Source organism: Cavia porcellus, unplaced genomic scaffold, assembly GCF_034190915.1.
Source record: "Cavia porcellus strain 051 isolate PalLab524CR breed Dunkin Hartley unplaced genomic scaffold, mCavPor4.1 scaffold_8, whole genome shotgun sequence".
Classification (NCBI taxonomy): domain Eukaryota; kingdom Metazoa; phylum Chordata; class Mammalia; order Rodentia; family Caviidae; genus Cavia; species Cavia porcellus.
The window spans coordinates 37,212,412-37,233,990 of NW_026947491.1; the positions used below are offsets into that span (position 1 = coordinate 37,212,412).

A 21,579-nucleotide genomic window follows, 5' to 3' on the forward strand; every position below is an offset into this window, starting at 1 on the left:
CTACCCTCTGACCTTGGGACGCTCAAAGGGAGTAAGACCCAAACTCTTAAGTTTAACATTTGTAGCAAATGGCCAGCTCCAACACCCCTCGTAAATGCAAATTTAAGTGGTAGCGTTTGTCGAGATATTCTCAATGTCCCAGTTCAGCTATGGGTTTTTTTTTAAACCTTCAAAAATATCTTAAAGCAGAATCACCTTTGAGAGGAAGCAAGGGAAACATGTTTTATTCGACTTTTTAAATATCTTTAAGATCATATAATAAACGTTATTATAAAAAGTTCGACAAATTGATCCCGTCACTTTAATTAATTAGCATACTCATCGCAGAATAATAGTTTGATGCGTGAAACCAACCAAAGACAAGCTGATTTAAGAGCATTACTCTAGTTCCACAGAAGTAGGGCAGACAATTCACATTGTGGATGTTTCGTCTATAGTTTGTTCAAGTTAGTTTATGGATTATTCATGGAAAACATGAAAATCAGGCACCAAAATATCCGCATAAGGCTCACAAAAGCTGCTTCCCTTAACCCTAATTTTTTAAAAAGAAGGGAACAAGTTGACTTTATTTTGATCCAACAAGGCTGCGCAGTGTGAGGCGATGCCCTTGTGAGCTCCTTCCCTTGCGAGCGCCACACCAGTTCTGGTGGGCGGGCCGGCGGAGACTCTGAGGCGGCTCTTCCAACAGCCGCGCCGGGGACGCGAACATCGCCTCCACCCCTAACCCTGGAACAACCGGTAGTGGCCGTTTCCCCGCGCCGCCCCCCTTTCCGCCGGCTTTGTGTGTGTGTGAAATGTGCGGCACATTGCAGATGAACCCTAAGCCCGGAGAGCCGAGTCTATTGTTCCCCGCGAGGAGCTGCCGCGGCGGTGTGGAGCCAGGCGCAGTGCCGCGGTCGGCCCTCGGGGGTCGCTGTGCGGCGCTGGCAGCCCGGCCGTGGCGGCGGCAGAGAGAGAGAGGCTGGCGGGCAGGCGAGCGGGCGGCTGCCGCCGGAGCCTCTGCCGGGGGACGCCCCGGCCGCCGCGGCCAAGGCCGCGCGTGGATGTGTGCGAGGGCCCCGCGGCGCCGCGGCCGGAACACACGCAGTCGCCCAGCTCTCCACAAACCACCACACAGACCTCCCCTCCCCACCCCCGCCCCGCCTGCCCCAGCCCCGCCGCCGCCGCCGCCGCCGCCGCCGCCGCCGCCGCCGCGACCCCGGCCTCTGGCTCTGCGGCCTTCGCCGCGCCCGCTCGCCTCTATCCTCGCCCGCTCGCGCGCCTCCGGCAGCAGCACCATGTTGAATCGCGTCCCCAGCCCGAGCCGCCTGGGCCGGCGGCGCTGAGAGGCGGGCGAGAGCCGGGCCGCGGGCGGAGGGAGGGAGGAAGGGAGGGAGGAAGGGTGGGGGCCGCGCTCGGCCCGCGGCTTCGCGCGGACCCGGCCGTCGCCTGCCCCTCTAGTTTCGCTCCGATTTCTTTAAACTTTTTTAGAAATTCCCCTCCCTCCTTCCCTCCTCTCCCCCGGCCACCGCTCCCTCCTTCCCCTCCTCCTCCTCCTCCTCCCCCTCCCTCCCGCCCGCCCTGCGCCGCCGCCGCCGCCGCCGCCGCCGCCGCCGCCGCCGCCACCACCGCCGGCCCATGACTGAGCCCCGCCGCCGCCGGCCGAGGAATGGGCTCCGGGCTCTGGTAGAGAGCGCTGGGCGCGGGGGGCGCTTTTAAAATACCGATCTGGGCTTTTCGAGAACCTCCTTTGAAAAAATAATGGCAAACTCGACGGGGAAGGCGCCTCCGGACGAGCGGAGAAAGGGGCTCGCTTTCCTGGACGAGCTGCGGCAGTTCCACCACAGCAGAGGGTGAGAGCAGGACCGGGGGGGCGGCGCGGCGAGCCGGGCAGACGGGCTCCGGGCCGCGCGGGGTCCCGGCTGACAAGTGCGGGGTTTTCTCTCTCTCCCGCAGGTCGCCTTTTAAAAAAATCCCTTCGGTGGGTGGGAAGGAGCTGGATCTTCACGGGCTCTACACGAGAGTCACTACTTTAGGCGGATTCACGAAGGTGAGTGGAAGTTTTAATTTGTATTTCCCTCTCGCTGGCCTCCTCCGAAAAGTCTCCTTTGACCCCAGAGCGGGCGCCTGGGGCCGAGGGGCGGCCGGCGGGGGCACGAGGAGTTCTCGTCGCTCGCAGCTCGGGGCTCGGAGGCAGACGGCGGTGGGGCTGTTTTTGGCCTGGTGGCTCGCGTGCGCGCGGCGGGCGCGGGGCTCGGGCGGGCGGGCGGCCCGGCGCCGGCTCGCGCCCTGCCCGGTGCCCGGCGGCCCGGCGGGGTCTGAGCGGCGCGGCGGGGAGCGCGGGCGTGCGGGGCGCCAGCCCGATCCCGTGCCCGCCCCGTGCCCGTCCGCCCGCCCGCCTGCTCGCTCGCTCGTCAGCTCCGCCGCCGCCGCTGCCGCTCTAGCACAGGCGGAGACACAGAGACACACAGACTCTGAGAGCAGTTTTCGTGCAACTCAAAATTAGCGCGGGCAGGTTTAACATCGATAATCGGCTGCGAAATGATCCCGGCGGCCGGGGGCACAGCCGCGGCCCCGTCGCCCTCGGTTTATACAGCTAACAAAAGAAACCAGGACCTGTCTCCAAATAGCCATCTTAGGCTTCAAGGCTAGGCAGAAGCTGTAGGCCTCAAAGAAGGGCCTATGGAGATGGATAGATCTGGGAGAGGGATCTGGATCGGCCCGGCCCCGGCCCCCCCAGGACCCGCGGACGTCGCTGTCCGGAGCAGTATTGATCCTTTTGAACTTTTTCGTTTTTTTCTTTAGTGTAAACGGACCACGTTGAGATTTAAAAGGGGGCGACAGAGGGACTTACGATTGGTTATTGTCCGGGCTTCAAAAACAAAACAAACCCACCAACCCCCCAAACAAAACAAGTGCTGCAAAATACTGGGCTCTGCGGTGAAAGCGCTGGGATTCCAGCAGCCCTTGGGTGGCAACCCCCGGGGATCGATCTGAAACACCCCCTGATGGCTGGGGCATCTACAGAGCTCTGCAGAATGGGTATTTATTTCACAGTTAGACTGGGGTTTTCTGGGACTGGGCACTTTCAGACAAGTGTGCCTGTGTTTTTAACAGGTTTCTGAGAAGAATCAGTGGGGAGAAATTGTTGAAGAGTTCAACTTTCCCAGAAGTTGTTCTAACGCTGCCTTTGCTTTAAAACAGTATTACTTGCGGTGAGTAGTTGTGACTTTTCCACAGCATTTGGAAATAAGGGATTTAGGAGATTTTTTTTTCTTAAAAGGCAAAACAACAACAACAACAACAAAAAACTCGCGCACCAGGTTTTAATCTCCTGTTAATTTAGTTTAAGAAACATTTAATATCAGTAATTTAATATTGTAGGAAATTTTCTTGACCTATTTTAGGATCAATTCTATTTTTCATACAGATGACACCCCACCCCCTATCTTGATAGGCATTCTTTTGTGACATTATTATTGACTGCTGTATTTCCACTGAGTGACAGAAAGGTGATGCTTAGGGAAAGCCTTAAGATAGTTAATGAAACTTTGTAACCTTTGGGAAAATATTTTCTTTGTTTTCAAACTAGCTTTTTAAAATTCCTACTTTCAGAACTAAAAACTTTTTGTTTGGGACTGTGTCATTGAGTAGCTTTTTAGTAGACTATGTCTACATAACATAATATGTGGGTGCCTTGGATGATGATGATTGCTCTTAGAATGACAGTTTGTTGAATTTCTGAGCAACTTAAATGTATTCAGTGTCTTTAGGAAAATGGGGATACTGTGAAACCGGATATAATGATATGGATTTTCTTTCATTCTCCCTTTTGTTTTTTGACTGTTTGGTATGTTATATAGACCAAATAGTGTATTTTGATTTAACTTCATTTTTTTCTCCAAGTTTTTTCTGTAGGAATATTTTATATTGTGATTTATTGAGGTCATCTTTCACTTTTGTTTGGTTACCCAAAGAAGGTCCTTGGTTATTTGAAACTAAAATAATATTCTTTGTATTTACTTCTTTCTAATAAATTTTGGTAATACTGACATTATTTGACAGGTTTCTTTTGTAATATGGTTTCTGCCTAATTTTCTTTTTATGATGTTGCTTCAGATGCATTTAAGAGTTATTCTGTGTTATGGTTAGCGTTCTGAAATAGGAAATGCAGTAATTGCACAGGTGTACTTCTATTGGCTCTTAGATTGACTTCAGGCTTGAAGCTAAAGAGTTCGCAGAACTTGGTAGAATGGTTGTTGGGTTCCATAGAAAGCCTAAAAATACTAATATGGTTAGTTGTTATCTACTGTGGTGTGTGTGCGTGCATGGATGTATGGATGTTTGTGTGTAATGGCATGTGTGCTAAATCAAAACAAAAAAGCAAACAAAATTAACCTGGAACTGTTGATGTAGTAATGGGATAAGGAAAACACTTTTAGGTTTATGATGATAGTCACTTGCTTCTTTCCATTTCTATTACTGAGAGTTACATGTTAATACATGTTTTGCTTGTATTCTAATCAGTCGAAACAATTTGATTTTATACTATTAAGAATGTTTGATTGACTGAATTTTCATATTTTAAAGGTACTGTGTGATATATACAAATCTTGAGAGGTATATATTTCTGAAGAATTTACATCAGTACTAAGTTTTAGCATAATTACATAGGCTTCAGTTTTTTGTATAAATTAATTATAAATATTGTTTTTCCAGTTTTAATTTGTCTTGGGATCATATGCATTAGGTACAGTTTTTAACTATATAGTTTCAAGGTTGTAAGTATTCATATTATTTTCACATCAGTTTGCTCTTACTAGAAGCTACTTTTTGAACTGTGTCCTTAGCTAAACTTGTTTTTCCTCCATATGTCACTCTCCAGGTTTGTTTTTGTAGGGTTGTAGCTAGGCTACTAGGAAAAAAGTTGAAGCATTTGTTTTGGAAAATAAAACCATGTGAAGATTTGCATGGCTTATAAAGAAATACAAAAGAAATAGGCTGGTCAAAAATTGAGTACTACCAACCTTGAAAGAATTTTCCCTAGTGGTGTAATATTGCACAGTTAAAGGGTATGTATTATGCTGGGTTTTACACCTTACTCTGAAAAATCTTAACTGGCAGACTAGCTGCCAAACTTTAATAGTAATTCTGTTATTTAAGCATGAGAATGCCTCTTCATAGTAAGAAATAGTAATCAAGTGACTTGGTAAGTTACCTGTTCACTACATTAAAGCGAACGTGATTTCTGATGAGCAGATAATGTAGTGTGTTTTATAAGTCACAGGTGGAATAATTTTTTTAGTGTGAGCTTTTGTTTTGTTTTGTTTTGACCTATTGGAAGATTATCATTATATATGTTCTCTTTACAAGTTTAGTATTTGCTTACGCTCTTCTTTTATTTATTAATTGGATGTATGGCTGTTAGCGTAGTATCATGTGTATGTGATATGTCTTCACATTACTACAGACGTTTATGTAGGTGCAAGCTAGTGTACTGACTGTGTATATAGTCTAACAGTTTTATGTTTTTATATTATAAACATAGACGCTCAATATAGAAATTTGAGTTTGATGGTCTTCCCAAAGTTGAATTGTGTTAAACATAAATTTATTAAGCTGTAGATTGTTTACAAAAATTTTAGTCTAAACTTGAAAATGCAGTTTATTTTATAACAGTATCATTTATTTTTTAAAAATATAAATGCTTATTTATAGTGTGTTAAAGTATCTAAATATTGAATATTGCTCATGTATATCTGTATACTTTGTTTTATTTCTTTCGGCATGTATATGTTAATGTTTCCATAAATGTTTTATTATTAGAATATCTCTCAAATACAAAGAATAAAATGTAATTTTCTGTATTTTTTATATGAAGAAATTAAAATACCAGAAAATTTTTAAATGGCTTTAGGGGCATTCATTAATTGGGCAAAAATGTGTATATGGAATGTGTTCAGTGATGTGTACTCACACTACATGAGTTCAGTTTGTTACAAATGATTTTAATAAATGAAAATGTAATTGAAAATTACTTATGATCTGATGAAAGCCCAAGCAGTCTATCTATGTTCATTGTGTTCCATATTCACTTGGTAAGGTGGTTTTTTAATTTTTTTTTTATTTTTTGTTTTTGTTCTATTTTGGTACAAAGATTGGAGACAATTTGCTACTCCTATTTGGGTTAAGAATTTGAAGCTTTGGTATAAAGAGTTAGGTAAATATTTCAAATATTTAGTTGAAGAATTTTGTTTTTGCTTAATAATGACAATAATACAGCTGTAGTCAAGGTTAACTTGATGTTTCCTTCATAAAACTTCATTTTTTAAGGTAGAGGTGAAGTCTTGGGCATTAAATTTTTATTGTGTAATGCTATATTTTGCTAGGTTTTTTGCATTAAAACTTAACACATTTTAAAATTGTTTTACCTTTAGAAAGTAACACACTTAATTACAGTTGTAATCACCATAGTGAATTTTCAATTGCATTGTGAATTTGTTCTTTTATTGTCTCTTGTAGTATAAAGCCCTTTAAATTGTATCAGTAGGAGTTCACATTTATTTATTAAATGATGTAAATATACTTGATTCTAGGGTGTCTACCATGTAGATCGCTTGTTTTAAGAGAAGCATTTTTATGAATCACTTGAAGTTGAGTAAATGATTTCTTCAAAATTTAAATAAATAAATAAATAAAGTAACACATTGAGTTTATGATTTGCTAAACATACCTCTCTCCCCTTTCAAGAAAGGAAAATAAAAGCAGTATAGAGACTAGAGTATTCCTATATGTATTTGAAATTTAATCTTATAAGCATGTCCTCTTATTTTGAGCAAACTCCCTTTTGATATTTTCTGATACTATGTTACATTTTAAAAGACATTCAAACTTATTGAAAGTAGGAGTAGAAAGTGGAGAAAGTTGAATGACTAATGAAAGATCAGCTGTATTAGTGTGTTGTCTTAGAATTCATGTTTTTAGTAGAATTAAGTCTGCTGCTCCCCCCTCCCTTTTTTTTTTTTTTTTTTCTGTCTTTTTCATTTTTATCAGTACCGGGGATTGAACTCAGGACTGCCTGCTTGCAAGGCAGGTACTTATGCCGCTGAGCTAAACCCCCAGCCCCTGCTTTCCCCTTTTTTTTGAAGATGAGATTGAGAACTTTGTTACTACTAAAAGATTTATGTGCTTTTTTCTTTTGCATTTAAATTTTATGCCTTAGCCATTAATTTAAAAATCTATTTTCAAATGGAAGTACTGTTTGTTTTGTGGTACTGGGAATTAAGCCCCCAAGGCCTTGTGCATGCTAGGCAAATGCCTTTCCAATAACCAACATCCCTAGCTTTTTATAATCTTACCTGTCTGTTGTGTTATGGATTCAGTATTTTCATAGTTCTCTATATGTAAAATCCAGTGTCATGTCTTTGATGGAAAGATCTATCACTACTATGGATCTTTTCATTTTCTCAAATTGAATAAATTTGAAAGTTGGAAGAGGAAGGAAAAGCAAAAATTCTAATTCTTTGGAATTTAAGTGCATTTTAGTCACTAAGCAAATACTTAATACATACTTTCAAGTAAAGTACAGTATTTAATAAGAGTTTTGTTTTGTTTTTTTGGTTTGGTTTGGTTTGGTTTGTTTCTTTGTTTTGCAGTTCTGAAGGTCCTGCCCAGGGCTTCATTCATACTAGGCAAGTGCTCTACCACTGAGCTACACCCCTAACTTCAGTATCATTTTGAGAGGACTGCTTGTACATTTTTCAGATGTTAATGTGTTGCCTTAACTAAAGAGGTCACATGATTTTGTAAAGCTAAAGATGGGTTAAATTTGAAGGATTTCTTAGAGACTTTATTTTGTTAATGGATGTTGTGAATCTCCAGAAAATGTGGAGTCCTACTATTTACTCATAGTAAATGGTTTTTCCTGAACACCACCATAGTGCTATATAGGTATGAAACCCGATGTTTGTGGAAGAACTATGAAGTTAGTTAGAGCACAGTTGGGAATACTGAGCTAGAAGAAATAGGAGTTTAGAAAAATTTTAAATATGAAAATGAGGAGTAATTATCAAGGTAATTATATACATATTTACTGGTATACAAATAAAATTTTAATTTTTAGGGAGCTATTACTTGCTGCTTGTTATCAATGATTGTGCAAAATCATGTTGGTAATTTTTGACAGTGTTCTGATAAGGAGATACTAAGATTAGCATGTGTTCATTGACAGGAAAAGAAAAAATACAAAGAATTATTTTAGTCCAAACACTAACAAAGAAAACATTGAACTTAGAAGATAGATGGTGGTCTTAGTGGGTCCAGAATGGGTAAATAGCACATGGTAGTAGATGTATAAAGATACTTGTTTCTACTGTTTAAACTATAGTGTGATTTAAAAAATGACAAGGAAAAATAGCTATTACGAAGTTGTTCAGTGTTTTTTGTTTTGTGCTGCTTACCATGATGATGGGGATTTGAACTCACAACCTCACAGATGCTAGGCAAATACTCTTCTACTGAGGTACAACCCAGAGCCTTGACAAAAGACTTTTAAGTCTCAGACAGTGGTTCATTTATTGGCATGATATTCCTTCCAACAAAGGAATTTATAGTTAGTTTCATTTGATTGATGGTGTAGTCTATTATTGAACCAGTAGTCCCCAAAAGCAAACTATCTGCTTTTTCTTTTGTTGTTCATAAATGTTAAACAAATGCAAGAATTTTTGTATTTAAATTTTTTTTAAAAATTTGACTCTAGAGAATTGTAGTAGAATTACTTATGAAGTTATTTTGTAGACTAGTAGTTGCTTTTGTTAATTAATGATACTAGTCCTATAAGCTTGCACAATATTTCCTTTAGCTCTTAAAAATTAAAGTGAATTTAATATTAGGGAAAACTGTTAATGAGTAGATACTAGATTAAGGACTATTTTGGGGTTAAAATGGAGATGTTTAAATTAAAGATGGCTTAAAATTATAAGTGCAGTTTATACAAAGAGGATGTAAAAAATAACTAAATTTGAAATAGGTAATTGTTCATTTATCTACAAAAAAATTTTAGCAACTTTAATTAGAGTAAAAAAATCAGCAGCTTTAATTAGTGTATCCATAAGTGCACAAAATCCATATTTAGTGATCAGTATTGTTTACTAACCGATCATAAAATTTATTTGTGTATTCAATAAAATATTTGGAAAATCCTATAATAAAGAATTGAGTAAGAACAAAGTGTCACTCAGCATCCAGGTTATCTGAATTTCATTAAGGTTTTCAAAAATTGTGTTTTTAAAACAGTATCAAAAGTTTTTTTGCTGGGGATGGTGGCACATGCTTATACTAGCACTTGGAAGTGGCAGGCAAATTCAAGGATAGCCTGAAAAAAAAAAATATATATATATATATAGTCTCAAAGGAAAAAGAAAATTTTATTTGGTGTTGTATAGTTTTTGCATATTATGTTGTAGTTGAGGGTAATTTATTTCTATGAGATACATCCCCGTTTGAACTAAGTAATCTGTTGAATATGTATTGGGTTCTAAATTGTTTCCTGAAATGACAGATACATAGTTTCTTTACTATCTAAGTCAGTGTCTCCAAGAGTCTACCACTTAGTGCAATAGAATTTTCTGCTGAATGTGTTATTTTTAATCTATTGGGTGTTTAATTTTGTAAGTCTCATAAGAGTTCTATTTTCTTTTTCTTCCACATGCCATTAACTTATTTAAGTAACCAGGCTCTTTGTCATTTCGAATGCCCCGAATTCTGAATTTGGTCAATCACTTCCTTCTAGTGTCAGTTAACTTGTTCCTCTGTCCTTTGTTATTTCTTGAAAACTGATCTGAGAATTGATAGTATGCAGGTTCAAAATTTTAGACATGCTTTCTAAGTAGGGCTTTGCTTTTTATCATATCATGAGACATATTACCATTAAATTGTACCCTTTGAGTGATGCTAAGATTTCTCAGTGGTTTTAGGTAGTTAGCCTAACATTTGGATTTTTAAAAAGAATGCCTCAGGTAATTGTTATACTGAAGCTTGAGAACAGTTGATCTGAATATTGTAATGAAACCATTTTAGTTGCTGGAATAACTGGTTTAATGTAGCACTAACATGTTGGCCAAGGCAACATCCAGAACAAAACCTTTAAGTGACATCTGGTCTAGGGGGACCTGGTTATGCTGCACCTGTCATCGCTAAGCAGAACCTGGACACATCCAGTACTTTGTCTCTTGAGCTTCACAGAAGGTAACAGGAGGTCTGCTTCAGTGAAGGGGGAAAAGAGTAAATGAACTACCAAGTTATACCTCATCCTGATTGTGTCATTTGATTTTAAAAAATTAATTAGGAATAAGTTTCCCTTTAGTTATTCCTAATTAGAAAATTCTCTTTAATATTCCCACCTACATAGGATTTCATAATACTTTACCTAAATGGGATACCAAATTTTATTGAATTTATGAATGCTTGTCCTTTTAGAATTTTCTTGGTCTATGACAGTGTTGCATGGAGGAGTTAATGTAAAAATCCTGTAAAAACATCAGTGCTAATAAGTTTGCTTAATGTAGCATCTTCATTTTTCAAAGCATTTTAATAGAGATTATATTTTATTTCAAATTTCAGAAGTTGCTGTTATTTAATCTTAGGAAAAATTCTATATACTAAAGTTTTTCTTTTTTGAGGCATATAAATTTATCTTTTTAAAAAAAGGAATAATAGGTAATGTCCATCTCCCAGTATGTCACCATAATTGCCAGCAGGAAATATATTTATGTATTTTCAGAGCATACTTTTCCCGCATTCACATTCTCATTTGCTTTCCTGGTAAATAGGTCTACTTTACATTTTACAAAACATTACCTCAGATATAACTCTACATTTTGCACAATTGCTCAATATCTTTAGATACTTCTATACCCTAAGTGTATTTAACATATGATTCTATCAGCAGATAATTTTTTCTCATTCCCACATACAGGGTAAATTACAAAGTTTTTGAAGTTTTGATACTGAGTTCTTACTGTTGTAGTTGATAAACTTTTTCTTATAGTATCTAATGGTCAGTTGCTTCGTGCATAAAGATAATGTTTATTATATGTTTTTAACAATCTTTAAAAATTTAATTTTTATTAGTATATATTTGTGGCACATAATGGCTGCATGCATCATTGGAGATCTCTTTCATAGTAAAGTACTTTCGGGTGAAATTTTAATTTGTCCCTCTACTGAGTGATTAAATAAGTAAAATCTTTATTTTTATTTTTTAAGTTAATATATATATATATATTTTTTTTTTGGTACCAAGGATCAAAATCACGACCTTGTGCTTGCCAGGCATGTACCTATGCCACTGAGCTAAATCCTCAGCCCCTGATGTCTAAATAAGTAAAATGTTAATATAAAAATATCATGAAGCCAATAGGAGCATTCTTCTGTTAAAATTGGGTAAAATCAGGATATAGGTGTGGCCTATAAACCCAACACTCCGGGAAGCTGAGAAAAGAGAATCAAAAGTTATTGCCCTGGGGCTGGGGGTTTAGCTCAGCGGCATAAGCACCTGCCTTGCAAGCAGGCGGTCGTGAGTTCAATCCCCGGTACCGATAAAAATGAAAAAGACCCCCCCCCAAAAAAAAAAAGTTATTGCCCAGCCGAGCAGTTTAGCAAATTAGTGAGACCCTGTCTCAAGGGGCAGAGAATGCTAGTGATACTGCTCAGCATAAAGGCCCTGGGTGTAATCCCAGTGTTGTTGATAGATCATAGATAGATGGATGGATGGATAGATACATAGATAGATCATAGGTTGAGGGATGGATAGATGGAAAGAAAGAAAGGAAGGAAGACAGAATAAAGTCTGGAGCTCACTGATAGAGTACTTGCCTAGTATGCCTGATGTCCTAGATTTGATCTCTGGCACTACAGAAAGAAAGGAGAAGGGAAGGAGAGAGGTGGGAGAATACCTTTAGGATCCTAATCTAGGCAATATTTAACTTATAGTACTTTAGGGATTATACCAAAGTTGCACTTGGCAGTCATAGTGCCAAGGTAGATCACATTTTCCATAATAGTTTGTATAGATTAAGCTGATGTACTTAAGCTTGGTTTGGACCTCTTAGTCTTCCAGGAGCAATAGCGAGGACCTTAGTAGTCAGATTTACTCACAAGAAATACGTGACCTGTAAAGAGTACTTGGGAGGCTGAGGCAGGAGAATCATTTCTAGTTCGAGACCAGCCTGGGCGACAAAGTGAGTTCAAGGCCAGCCTGAACTGCATAGAGACCCTGTCTCAAAAAGACCAAAAAAAAAAAAGAGTACTTGTGTGGTTGATATAATCATCATTTTATTTTATTAAAGACTAGACTTTAGATTTCTGAGTTGTTTTTACAAGTAGTTCCACATAACTGTATTGATTCAATCTATTAGTAATAACTGTGATTTTGAGATAGCCTAGATAAGAGAGAAATGGCAAACTAATGATTTTTCTTTCTATGCTGTTTTCTCTTTTTAAAATGGATTTTTACTACATGTAAACTCTTACTTATACTTTATCTAGATTTACCAATTCATTGTTATGTTATTTTCTATTTTTGTGGTGCTGGTACTAGAACCCAGGGTGTAGTGATTGTAGACAAATACTTTATTACTGAGCTGTATTCCTAGGCCTTAATTATTATTTTGTCATATTTATATTTTTCTTTTTACATGTGATATGTTATACACACTCATACAGAAACATTGTTGCTACTAGTGCTGTTTAATCTTTCGGTATTATTACTCATTTTTTATTTTGGTTTTTTGAGACAAAGCCTGTGTAGTTCAAGCTGGCCTTGAACTCATTATGCACTGTATAACCCAGGATGACCTTACTTAGAGCATATGTCATCTAGGAATAAAAACCTTCTCTAATGTAATAATACACAGTTATCAAGTTTGGAAAACAACACAGATACAGTTATATGGCATAATATACAGACCTAAGACAAATTTTACCAACTATCCCAAAACGTACTTTGTAGCAATCATGTCTCCCCATCCCATCTACGACCATATATTACACTTAGTTGTATTTCTAGTTGTTTATATTTTCTAGTAATCTCAGCATGTGGGAGGCTGAGGCAGGAGAATTTCTGCGAATTTGAGGCCAGCCTAGGATGTATAGTGAGTTTAAGGCCAGTCTGAATTGCATAGTGAGACAAGACCCTGTCTCAAAATACCAGACAAACAAAAAAGATTTACTGTATTTTTTTATTGATGTTACCATTTTAAACAGTATAGGCCAAATGTACTACAAAATTTACATTTGCCTTGTAATTGCTTCAGGATCAGATTTACAGGAGGCATTCTTGGCAAAGTGTCACTTTGTCTCATTGCTTATATTGATTTTGATTAAGGCAGTGTTCTCCTGGTTTCTCCATTGTGAAGATAGTTTTCTCTCTTTTGTGATTTAAGTAACCTGTAGGGATGAAAATAATCCTACTCGTGGTCACACTTTTACTGAGTAGTTTTCTTTTTCTTTTTGAGAGAGGGTCTCACTGGGCAGTTCAAGCTGACCTTAAATTCATTGTGCAGCCCAGGCTGGCCTTGAACTCACAGCAATCCTTCTGCCTCCCTCAGCCTCTGACTGCTGGGGTTATAGGTGTGTGCTACCATGCCAGACTTATTTTCTAACTATAGTTGTAATCTGTTTGGCATTGCCTACCCAATTCTAGAATCAGTTATTTTCTCTGATTCCATTTAGTCTTGAATGGTACATGGAAATCAAGATCTAGGTGTTAGATAAGTTCATTTCTATTTGGTTATTTTTCTTGCTGGGCTTTTTCAGGAAATGTATTTATTTTATATGTGTGTTTTAAAAATCAGAGGATGTTCTGATACCTCCAGTTACAGTCTAGACAAGTTTCTTCATGTCTTTGTCCACTCTGTGTATTAGTGCGGTGGGAACACTAATTCCCTCGAGCACTGTATTTACTCTTTTCACTTCTATGTGATATGTGGAATACTTTCAGAATTATTGTACCCATACCATTAATAAAAAACCAGCCAGATATGGTGGCGCATGTCTGTAATCCCAGTACTTGGGAGGCTGAGGCAGGAGGATTGCTATGAGTTCCTTGCAAGCCTAAGCTATACAGCGAGTTCAAGATGGGGTTGAGCTACATAGTGAGACCCTGTCTCAAAAAACGAAACAAAACCTGAAAAACAAACTTACCACAAAAAATTACAGATTTGTTTGCAGTTCTTTTTGTGTCTAGATTTTTGGTACATTGTTAACCTATTTCATTCAAAAAAATCATAGTGACGTGAATTGCAGTGGTTCATGTTTGTTGACCCAGCTATCAGGAGACTGAGGCAGGAGGATCACTTGAACCCAAAAGTCCTGGGCAATGTGGTGAGACCTAGTTAAAATAACAAAACAAAACATAATAATTGTATTTTTTTCTGGGCATTAATCACTCAAAATGTAATACAAATTTATACTTTTCCGATTTATATTCTGTTTTGTGTTTTCTTCCACATCTTGTTCACTTACTTTTACTAATGAATATGTGAAACACTTAAGATTCTAAAACCAAAGTTTAAGAAAAGATGTATTTGGAAGTTACTTTCTTGTCTCTTCCATCCATTCCTATTCATTATTTGTTGGTAACCAGTTTTCTTATTTTCTGGCTATCCATTTTGTGTTTCTTTTTGCAAAAATAAGATCATACATATAAACATGTATGTATTTTTAGTTCCTCTTTCAATTAAAAAAAAGGGCCTTTGTACTGTATTTGCCTTCACTTAATACATCTAGAAAATCACTCTGAAGTTCATTGAGCTTCCTTGTTTCTTAACAGCTATGTAGTGTTCCAGTGTGTTCATATTCCTAGTTTATTCAATTAATCTTTGACATAATGACTCTCAGGTTGTTTCTAAGGTGTTAAAATTGTAAATAATGGCAAATGAGTAATCTGCAAATCTAACATTATGCAAATCTATTTTCAAATTGCTGCAGATGTATCTTCAGAGTGAAATATGAAAGTGAGGTTTGAAGGAGCAATAGAAAAAAGCAAATGCATATGTAGTTTCATGAAATATTTTCAAGTTTTTGTTGTAAGAGAACTACTTTACATTCCTACCATCAGTTTATGAAAGTGCTATTTAGCATAGCTGTGCCATGTATTGTAAAATGTTTTAACCTTTACTAATCTGAAGGGTTAAGCAATGGTATTTCACTGTATTTTAATTATTAAAGCGTTACAGTTTTAATATTTGGTAGTATGGTTCCTATCATAGCTTTTTAACAAGATTTTCTTCAGTATTATGTTTGCTTTTTCTTATGAACTTTAGTATCAATTTGTTTTAGTTTGGGGGGGGAAGCTTGTCTTTTGTGAGGATTGAATTAAATTTATAAATTGGAGAACTGAGCTCTTGATGATACTAACTTGATCTATTTAACAGTGGAAGTTTTTCCATTTTATTCATTTTTTTTATTGTATTATTATGGAAGCTCTTTTTTTATTCTGATCTTTTGCTCTACTGAATTGTTTGTATTAGTTTTTATAAGGTTAGAGATTTTTATTTCTAAAATGAGAACAAAGTCAGTGCATTGCTATAAGATCATCTTAGGAAAGTCTGAAAAACATGGGAATAGTGGTTGTTCTTTCTTTTTTGACTTTTAGTTCTTTACAGACTTTGAAAGCATCTCTAAAAAAATATGAAGCTAGGTTGGTAATATTATACTTGCAGTCCCAGCTACTTGGGAGACTGAGACAATAAGATTTCTTCACTTACAAGTTTGAGACCCTCCTGGACAATATTACAAGACAAAATAAATCTTTCTTCAAAAAAATTAGGCAAAATGATGAATCAAAGAAATTAATATTTCATGTACTTTCTGTTCAAAGAATGAACAAAAACCTGTACCCAAATAACTACCTTACAAAAGAGAAAGTGGTGAAATGCTAGAAAATCTGCTTACACATCAGAAATACTGAAGCTCAGTACCAGATACAGGACCCAAATGGTAACCAGCAGGATGTTTTAAAGGGAAAAATGAGAATAGACTCTTTTATTGAAGACTTCCCATTATCTTTTCATGGACATGATATCCAGTTCTCATCTCTTTGGTCTGCAATAGTCTTTGGGAGAAAGAGTCATTTCAGGGGATGATCAGAAGACTTCTCTGAGACATATAGGTACATAGATTGTGTAAGTTAAGCCATACCTGAAGTCTGCCCTATATCTAGACATCTGAATGCTGGGGGCAATAAAATGCTCCCATTGTTTAGACCAATTGAAAATTCAATTTTATTCTTGATTTTATTTTGGGTTTTTTGGAGATGCTGGCCTTGAACCCACAGTGATCCTCTTACCTCAGCCTGCCGAGCCCTGGGATTACAGGTGTGTGCCCCAATGATCAATGTCTGGTAAATCAGCTTTACTCTTGTCCTTGCCTGGATTCATCCTAGTTTATGCTTAGTACCATTGTAGGTCATAGAGCAACCCTAGATTTTATTTGAGAAGGAGTAAGTGGAGGAAGAGAAGCAGATGAGCATTTTTGATGTTGTTTTTAGATTACCTTTTGTATGTATGCCCTCTTATAGTGTATTTTGCCTTGCATAAGAGCTTTAGTTTAACTTTTTTTGTTGTTGTTGTTGGGGAGAAGACAGGGTCTTGCTACATAGTTCAGACTGGCTTTGGATTCACTATGTAGCCTTGGCTAGTGTTGAACTCATGGCACTCCTCCTTGCCTCACATTCCTAGTGCTGGAATTACAGATGTGAGCCACTGTGCCCAGTGCAAATGCTTAGGTAGCATTCCTCTCTTTCCTTAAATCTGAATTTTTGAGCCCTAATTAGAAAGATTTTCCACGATGTCAGTTAAAATAGAATTTATCTCTGTATACTTTCTTGAACTTGTATGGTTTAATTTAGACCTCAGGTCAGTTGGAGTTTATTCTCTTGTGTGGTGTAAGGTATGATGATTGTAAAGGGGCAATCTGGTAGATTTTTTTTTTTTTGGAAAAAGCATCTTTGGAGAAGGAAAGCATTAGTTTCATTTACATCATCACCCTTATCAGAAGCAGCAGTATTAGTAGTAGTATTTTACACGTTAGCTCACATAGTTCACCTTAAGAGTTCAGTGAGTTAAATTCTAGTTTCAGACGAGGAAACAAGGGCATACTTCTTTCATTGGAGCTCAGTCATTCTTGCTCCAGTCGTCACTGCTATACTATTGAAGTCCTGGGTCTTGGGAGAAACAGAATCAAATCAAAAGACAGTAGCTCTAGACTCTGGGCCTGACTCGGGGACAGTTTAGGTTTCTTCATCAGAGATCAGGCATAACAGAGTTTCCACTCAAGTTCTCCATTAGCATAAGAGAATAAACACCTGATGGTACTTGGTCAAGCACTCCCTTGCCAGTATAGGAATTACTTGATGTGTCTTTTATACCATTTTTCCCCCTAGTTTTGTATTCTCCTTCATAATCATTCTCTTTCATAATATCTCACCACATGTATTTATAATTAATTGCCAGGTAAACTCTAAACCTTCTGATAAAATGGCTACTGCAGGGAGATGTGATCTAATGGGTTAAAATACTTTTCACATAGATATGCTCTGACTCTGTTGGGTTCAAGTATGCAGCCACTATTAAACAGTCCCAGTCATACACTCAGTGCCCCACACCAAATCAGAACTAGACACTACAAGCTGTCCTAAGAACCACCACACACACAGCCATGGGCTGCTGCCCACAGCCATGGGATAATGCAGATGGCATATTTGGCACCAGAGATTTTTAAGAGGCAGCTCAGGGGATTGAGCACATGCCTATAGTCCAGGTGCTTGTGCTGCCTGTATTGGTTTCATCCTTTTTTCCCTTTGAATATTCTGTGTACTAGTAGTGTGTAATCTGCAAATAGATATTAAGTTTTCCAATTTTTGTATCTCTGAATAGTAGGGACAATGGAGGCATCATTTCCTTACCTTGGTGCTGATCTTAGTTTGATGCCTCTAGCATTTCCTCATCTAATAAGATCCTGCTTGCTTTGTTTATACACACACACACACACACACACACACACACACACACAATGGTTTTGGAGATTAAACTCAGGTGTCATGCATGCTAGGGGTGTGTTCTACCACCGAACTACATTCCCAGCCCTTTTTATTTATTTTGAGATAGACTATTGCTAGGTTCCCCAGGCTGGCCTCAGACTTACCATTGTTCTGCCAATTTCCCAAGTAGGGAAGCAGTTTGTGCAGCATAAGTCACATTTACAGTCCTAATTTACAATTTTTACTGTACTAATTCTGAGATAGAACTTATTCCCATTAAATGTGCAATGTTAATATCTTTTGTTTAGTGATAATCTTTTGTATGTTTTAAGTGCTAGGTGTGGCTTTGTTTTTTAAATTCTGTAGTTATTTTTATTCAAGAGAGGAGCAAATGATGAATATTAAATTTTAAGCCCCATTTTATAATTTACATATGAATGTGAATGTTTTTCTTTATGTTCTCAGAATTTAATGTATAAATAAAAATCAGGTACAGTGCTAAATAACTTGTCCTGTTATATTGATTCATTAAGAAGTCTTTACTGTTTCTTTTTTTGCTAGCCATTACATTATTTGATATACAAAAATAAGGCAGTAATTTAAATCATTGTTTCATTTTTGTATTCTTAAGGTAAATAACTATTTTGGTTTTAGGAAGTCTCCATTATAGTTATCTACCTTGTAGAGAAGAAAAGCAAATTTGTAAGTTAGTTAAAATCAAATATGTTATATATTTAAATGAGTTAATTCAGATCTATCATTAAATGGATTATGTTTTATATTTGATCCCTGGCATTAGAATTAAATTGGTTATTAAAAACTAGTTGCAAAGGTTGCTTGTAATATCTTTTTTTTTTTTAATTTTTTCTTTTTTGTCATTTTCCTTTTTATCGGTACGAGGGATCGAACTCACGACTGCCTGTCTGCAAGGCAGGTGCCTATGCCGCTGAGCTAAATTCCCAGCCCCCCCCCCCCTTTTTTTTTTGTCTTTTGCTTGTAGTATCTTTTCTTTTATATCTCCTTCCTAAACTTAAGTATTTGTGTTTGTGTAGTACATTGTATCTTCAGGCAAATCACTCATTAATTTCTTGGTCAATTCTCTGTCATAACTAATCTTGCAGAAGTTTACCAAGTCTTAAACAAAGTTAAGGGCCTACGCTGAAGTAAATAGTGGCCTTTGTGAAAATTTAGATACCTAAAGACAGGAACAAGAAGTATATAGATAGATACAATTGGATATGGCTACTAAATCTATTAATTCATAGTGTCTTAAAAAGGTAGACTAGCCCCATGAGTAGAAGTTGGGATTTTTTCCTCTGGTGGCTTCCTGCAGAATAAAGGGAGAGAAAAGTAAAAATCAATTACTTCGACACTAATCACTATTTTACTTAAAAGGAATAATTGTAGAAGATTGTCAGACTTTTTTTTGCTATAAAACATGACTTTCACTGTTTTTTGTTGTTTGTTTTTGTTGTTACAACAGGGTGTAATTTTCTAGCCCAGGTTGACCTCATACTCTCGGCAATCCTCCTTCCTCAGCCTCCTGATTGCTAGGATTACATGCATGTGCCGCCATTCTTGTCATCTTTTACTTTGATGTTAAGATGATTCTACTGACTATACAATCTGTGAAGTACAGGTATTAATTCACTAACCAGTAGAAGTGACAAATCATTTTACATTTTGTATACAGCAGTTTTCTGTCCGAAGGATTATGTTTAGATAAGTATTATTGGTTAGCCTATAGATTGAAGGTCACTTTTACTACAGGTTATTTCTTATTTTAAATGCTTTGCTTGGACAAACCCAAGCTTATATATTTGATAAAACTGGCCATTAATTCTTTCTGAATCTTCCTTCCCTTTCTTCTTTCATTCCTCTTCATTACCAAAGATTCTAATTTTTCAGTATGGTAAGTTATTTTTTAGGTGGAGACCTCTACTGGAAGTATGAAGCAATAGATGAGTTCTATTTCCATGTAATATCTAAACAAAGAGTTGATAAAGATTTATTTTTAAAAGTTACTGTAATATATCCTGAAGTCCTTTTGCAAGTATCTTTCTTATGATATTTTAATAGAGTACTTTTGGTTTGTGACATAATGTTACGTTTTAAAAAAACAGGGTGCTATGTGTTTCATTTTCAATTTTTTAGCTAACACTAATTTGCCATGTGCCAAACAAAGCATTATATTGAGTGATTTGGGTAAACACACTTGATTCTTCTCTTTGACCTAGAAACTTTTATTATTCTGAAGTTATAAATGAGAAAATAGGACAAAGAGGATTAAGAATCTTACCTGAGGTTACATAGTAAGTTAAGAAGCAAGTATTTGAACCTGAGTCATCTGGCTATTAAAAAAACAAGCAATGTAGCCTTCCCACAAGTGCACATGATTATCAGTTTATGAAAATGTATGTAAGACTTGAAAGGAATAAGCAAAATATGAAGATTACTGGAGTAGTTGTGGGATTATAACTTTGTATTTTTAAAAAGTCCTTCTGTGTATCTTTTTTGCAATACAGTTTGGTGGAGGAAAATTTATTTCTGCAGCCCAGGATTTAGCTCAGCGGTGTAAGTGCCTGTCTAGCAAGCATGAGGTCATGGGTTTGATTCCCAGTACAAAAAAAAAAAATTTTTTTTTTTATTTCTACAAATATCTTACTGGATTTTTATACTCTATGAGGTAGACACATTTCTACAAATATCTTACTGGATTTTTATACTCTATGAGGTAGATACACTATTTTATAGCTCAGGAAATAAACCTTTATTTGCCATTGCTAATGTAGGATTAGAGTTTAGCTTTGTGTTTTAATATACTGTTCCTGTTTTACTACCAAACAGTCTTGGAGTAAAGAAGTTTTTTTTTTTTTTTTTTTTTTCCCAAGTATTTATGTACTTTTGAAAGCCCCTAATTCAACACCCAATACATTGTAGTTCAACGGGGTTATTAGTATCTCTTGATACTGCAGAATTTCTTATGATCTCAAGTAGATACATATCATAGGCCTCTCCTGTAATAGAAAAGTCTAAGCTGAGATGTCCTGAAAAAATTCATAGTTCTAAAATACACAGATTAATTAGTAATATGTCCCAATGTTCTGGTTCTAAACTTAATCTTTTCTTGTCTGGTTTTGTGGAATAGGCACTAAGACTCAGTTACAGTTGCATAGCATCAATTAACATTGTGAAAATGTAACATTTTGTGCAACTTGTACAATTTATGTAGCACTTAATTTTTTAAAGTTGAAAACATGCTAACCCTATCACTCAACTCTGTAAGCTACAATGTAAGAACAGAATTTTGTCTAAGGTAAGATTTGACACATAGTAGTATGTATTGGCTTTGTTTTAAACTGGTATGTGAAGGTTTAGGATTTTGCAAAATAACTACTATTTCTGAAAAAATTAATAGTGTAACTTGATAGAAGCATTTTGTGAGTTAGAAATGCTCATCCTTCTCCTCTTGCTCCACCTCATCATTGTAACTTACATTTATTGAACATTTACCATTTGTTAGACACTGTGCCCAATTGCATTATTTTAATTCTTAGAAC

General features: G+C 37.2%; 1 protein-coding gene across 1 annotated transcript in view; it reads left to right on the top strand.

The window, feature by feature from the left end:
• Positions 1–1,589: 1,589 nt before the first annotated feature.
• Arid2 (AT-rich interaction domain 2) overlaps positions 1,590–21,579 on the top strand; it is a 169,275-nt gene continuing 149,285 nt past the window's right edge. The window contains exons 1-3 of the mRNA XM_063254602.1: positions 1,590–1,832; positions 1,936–2,029; positions 3,097–3,194. Of these exons, the coding sequence (XP_063110672.1) occupies positions 1,741–1,832; positions 1,936–2,029; positions 3,097–3,194 (284 nt within the window). The 5' untranslated portion in view covers positions 1,590–1,740. The remainder of the gene's footprint in view (positions 1,833–1,935; positions 2,030–3,096; positions 3,195–21,579) is intronic.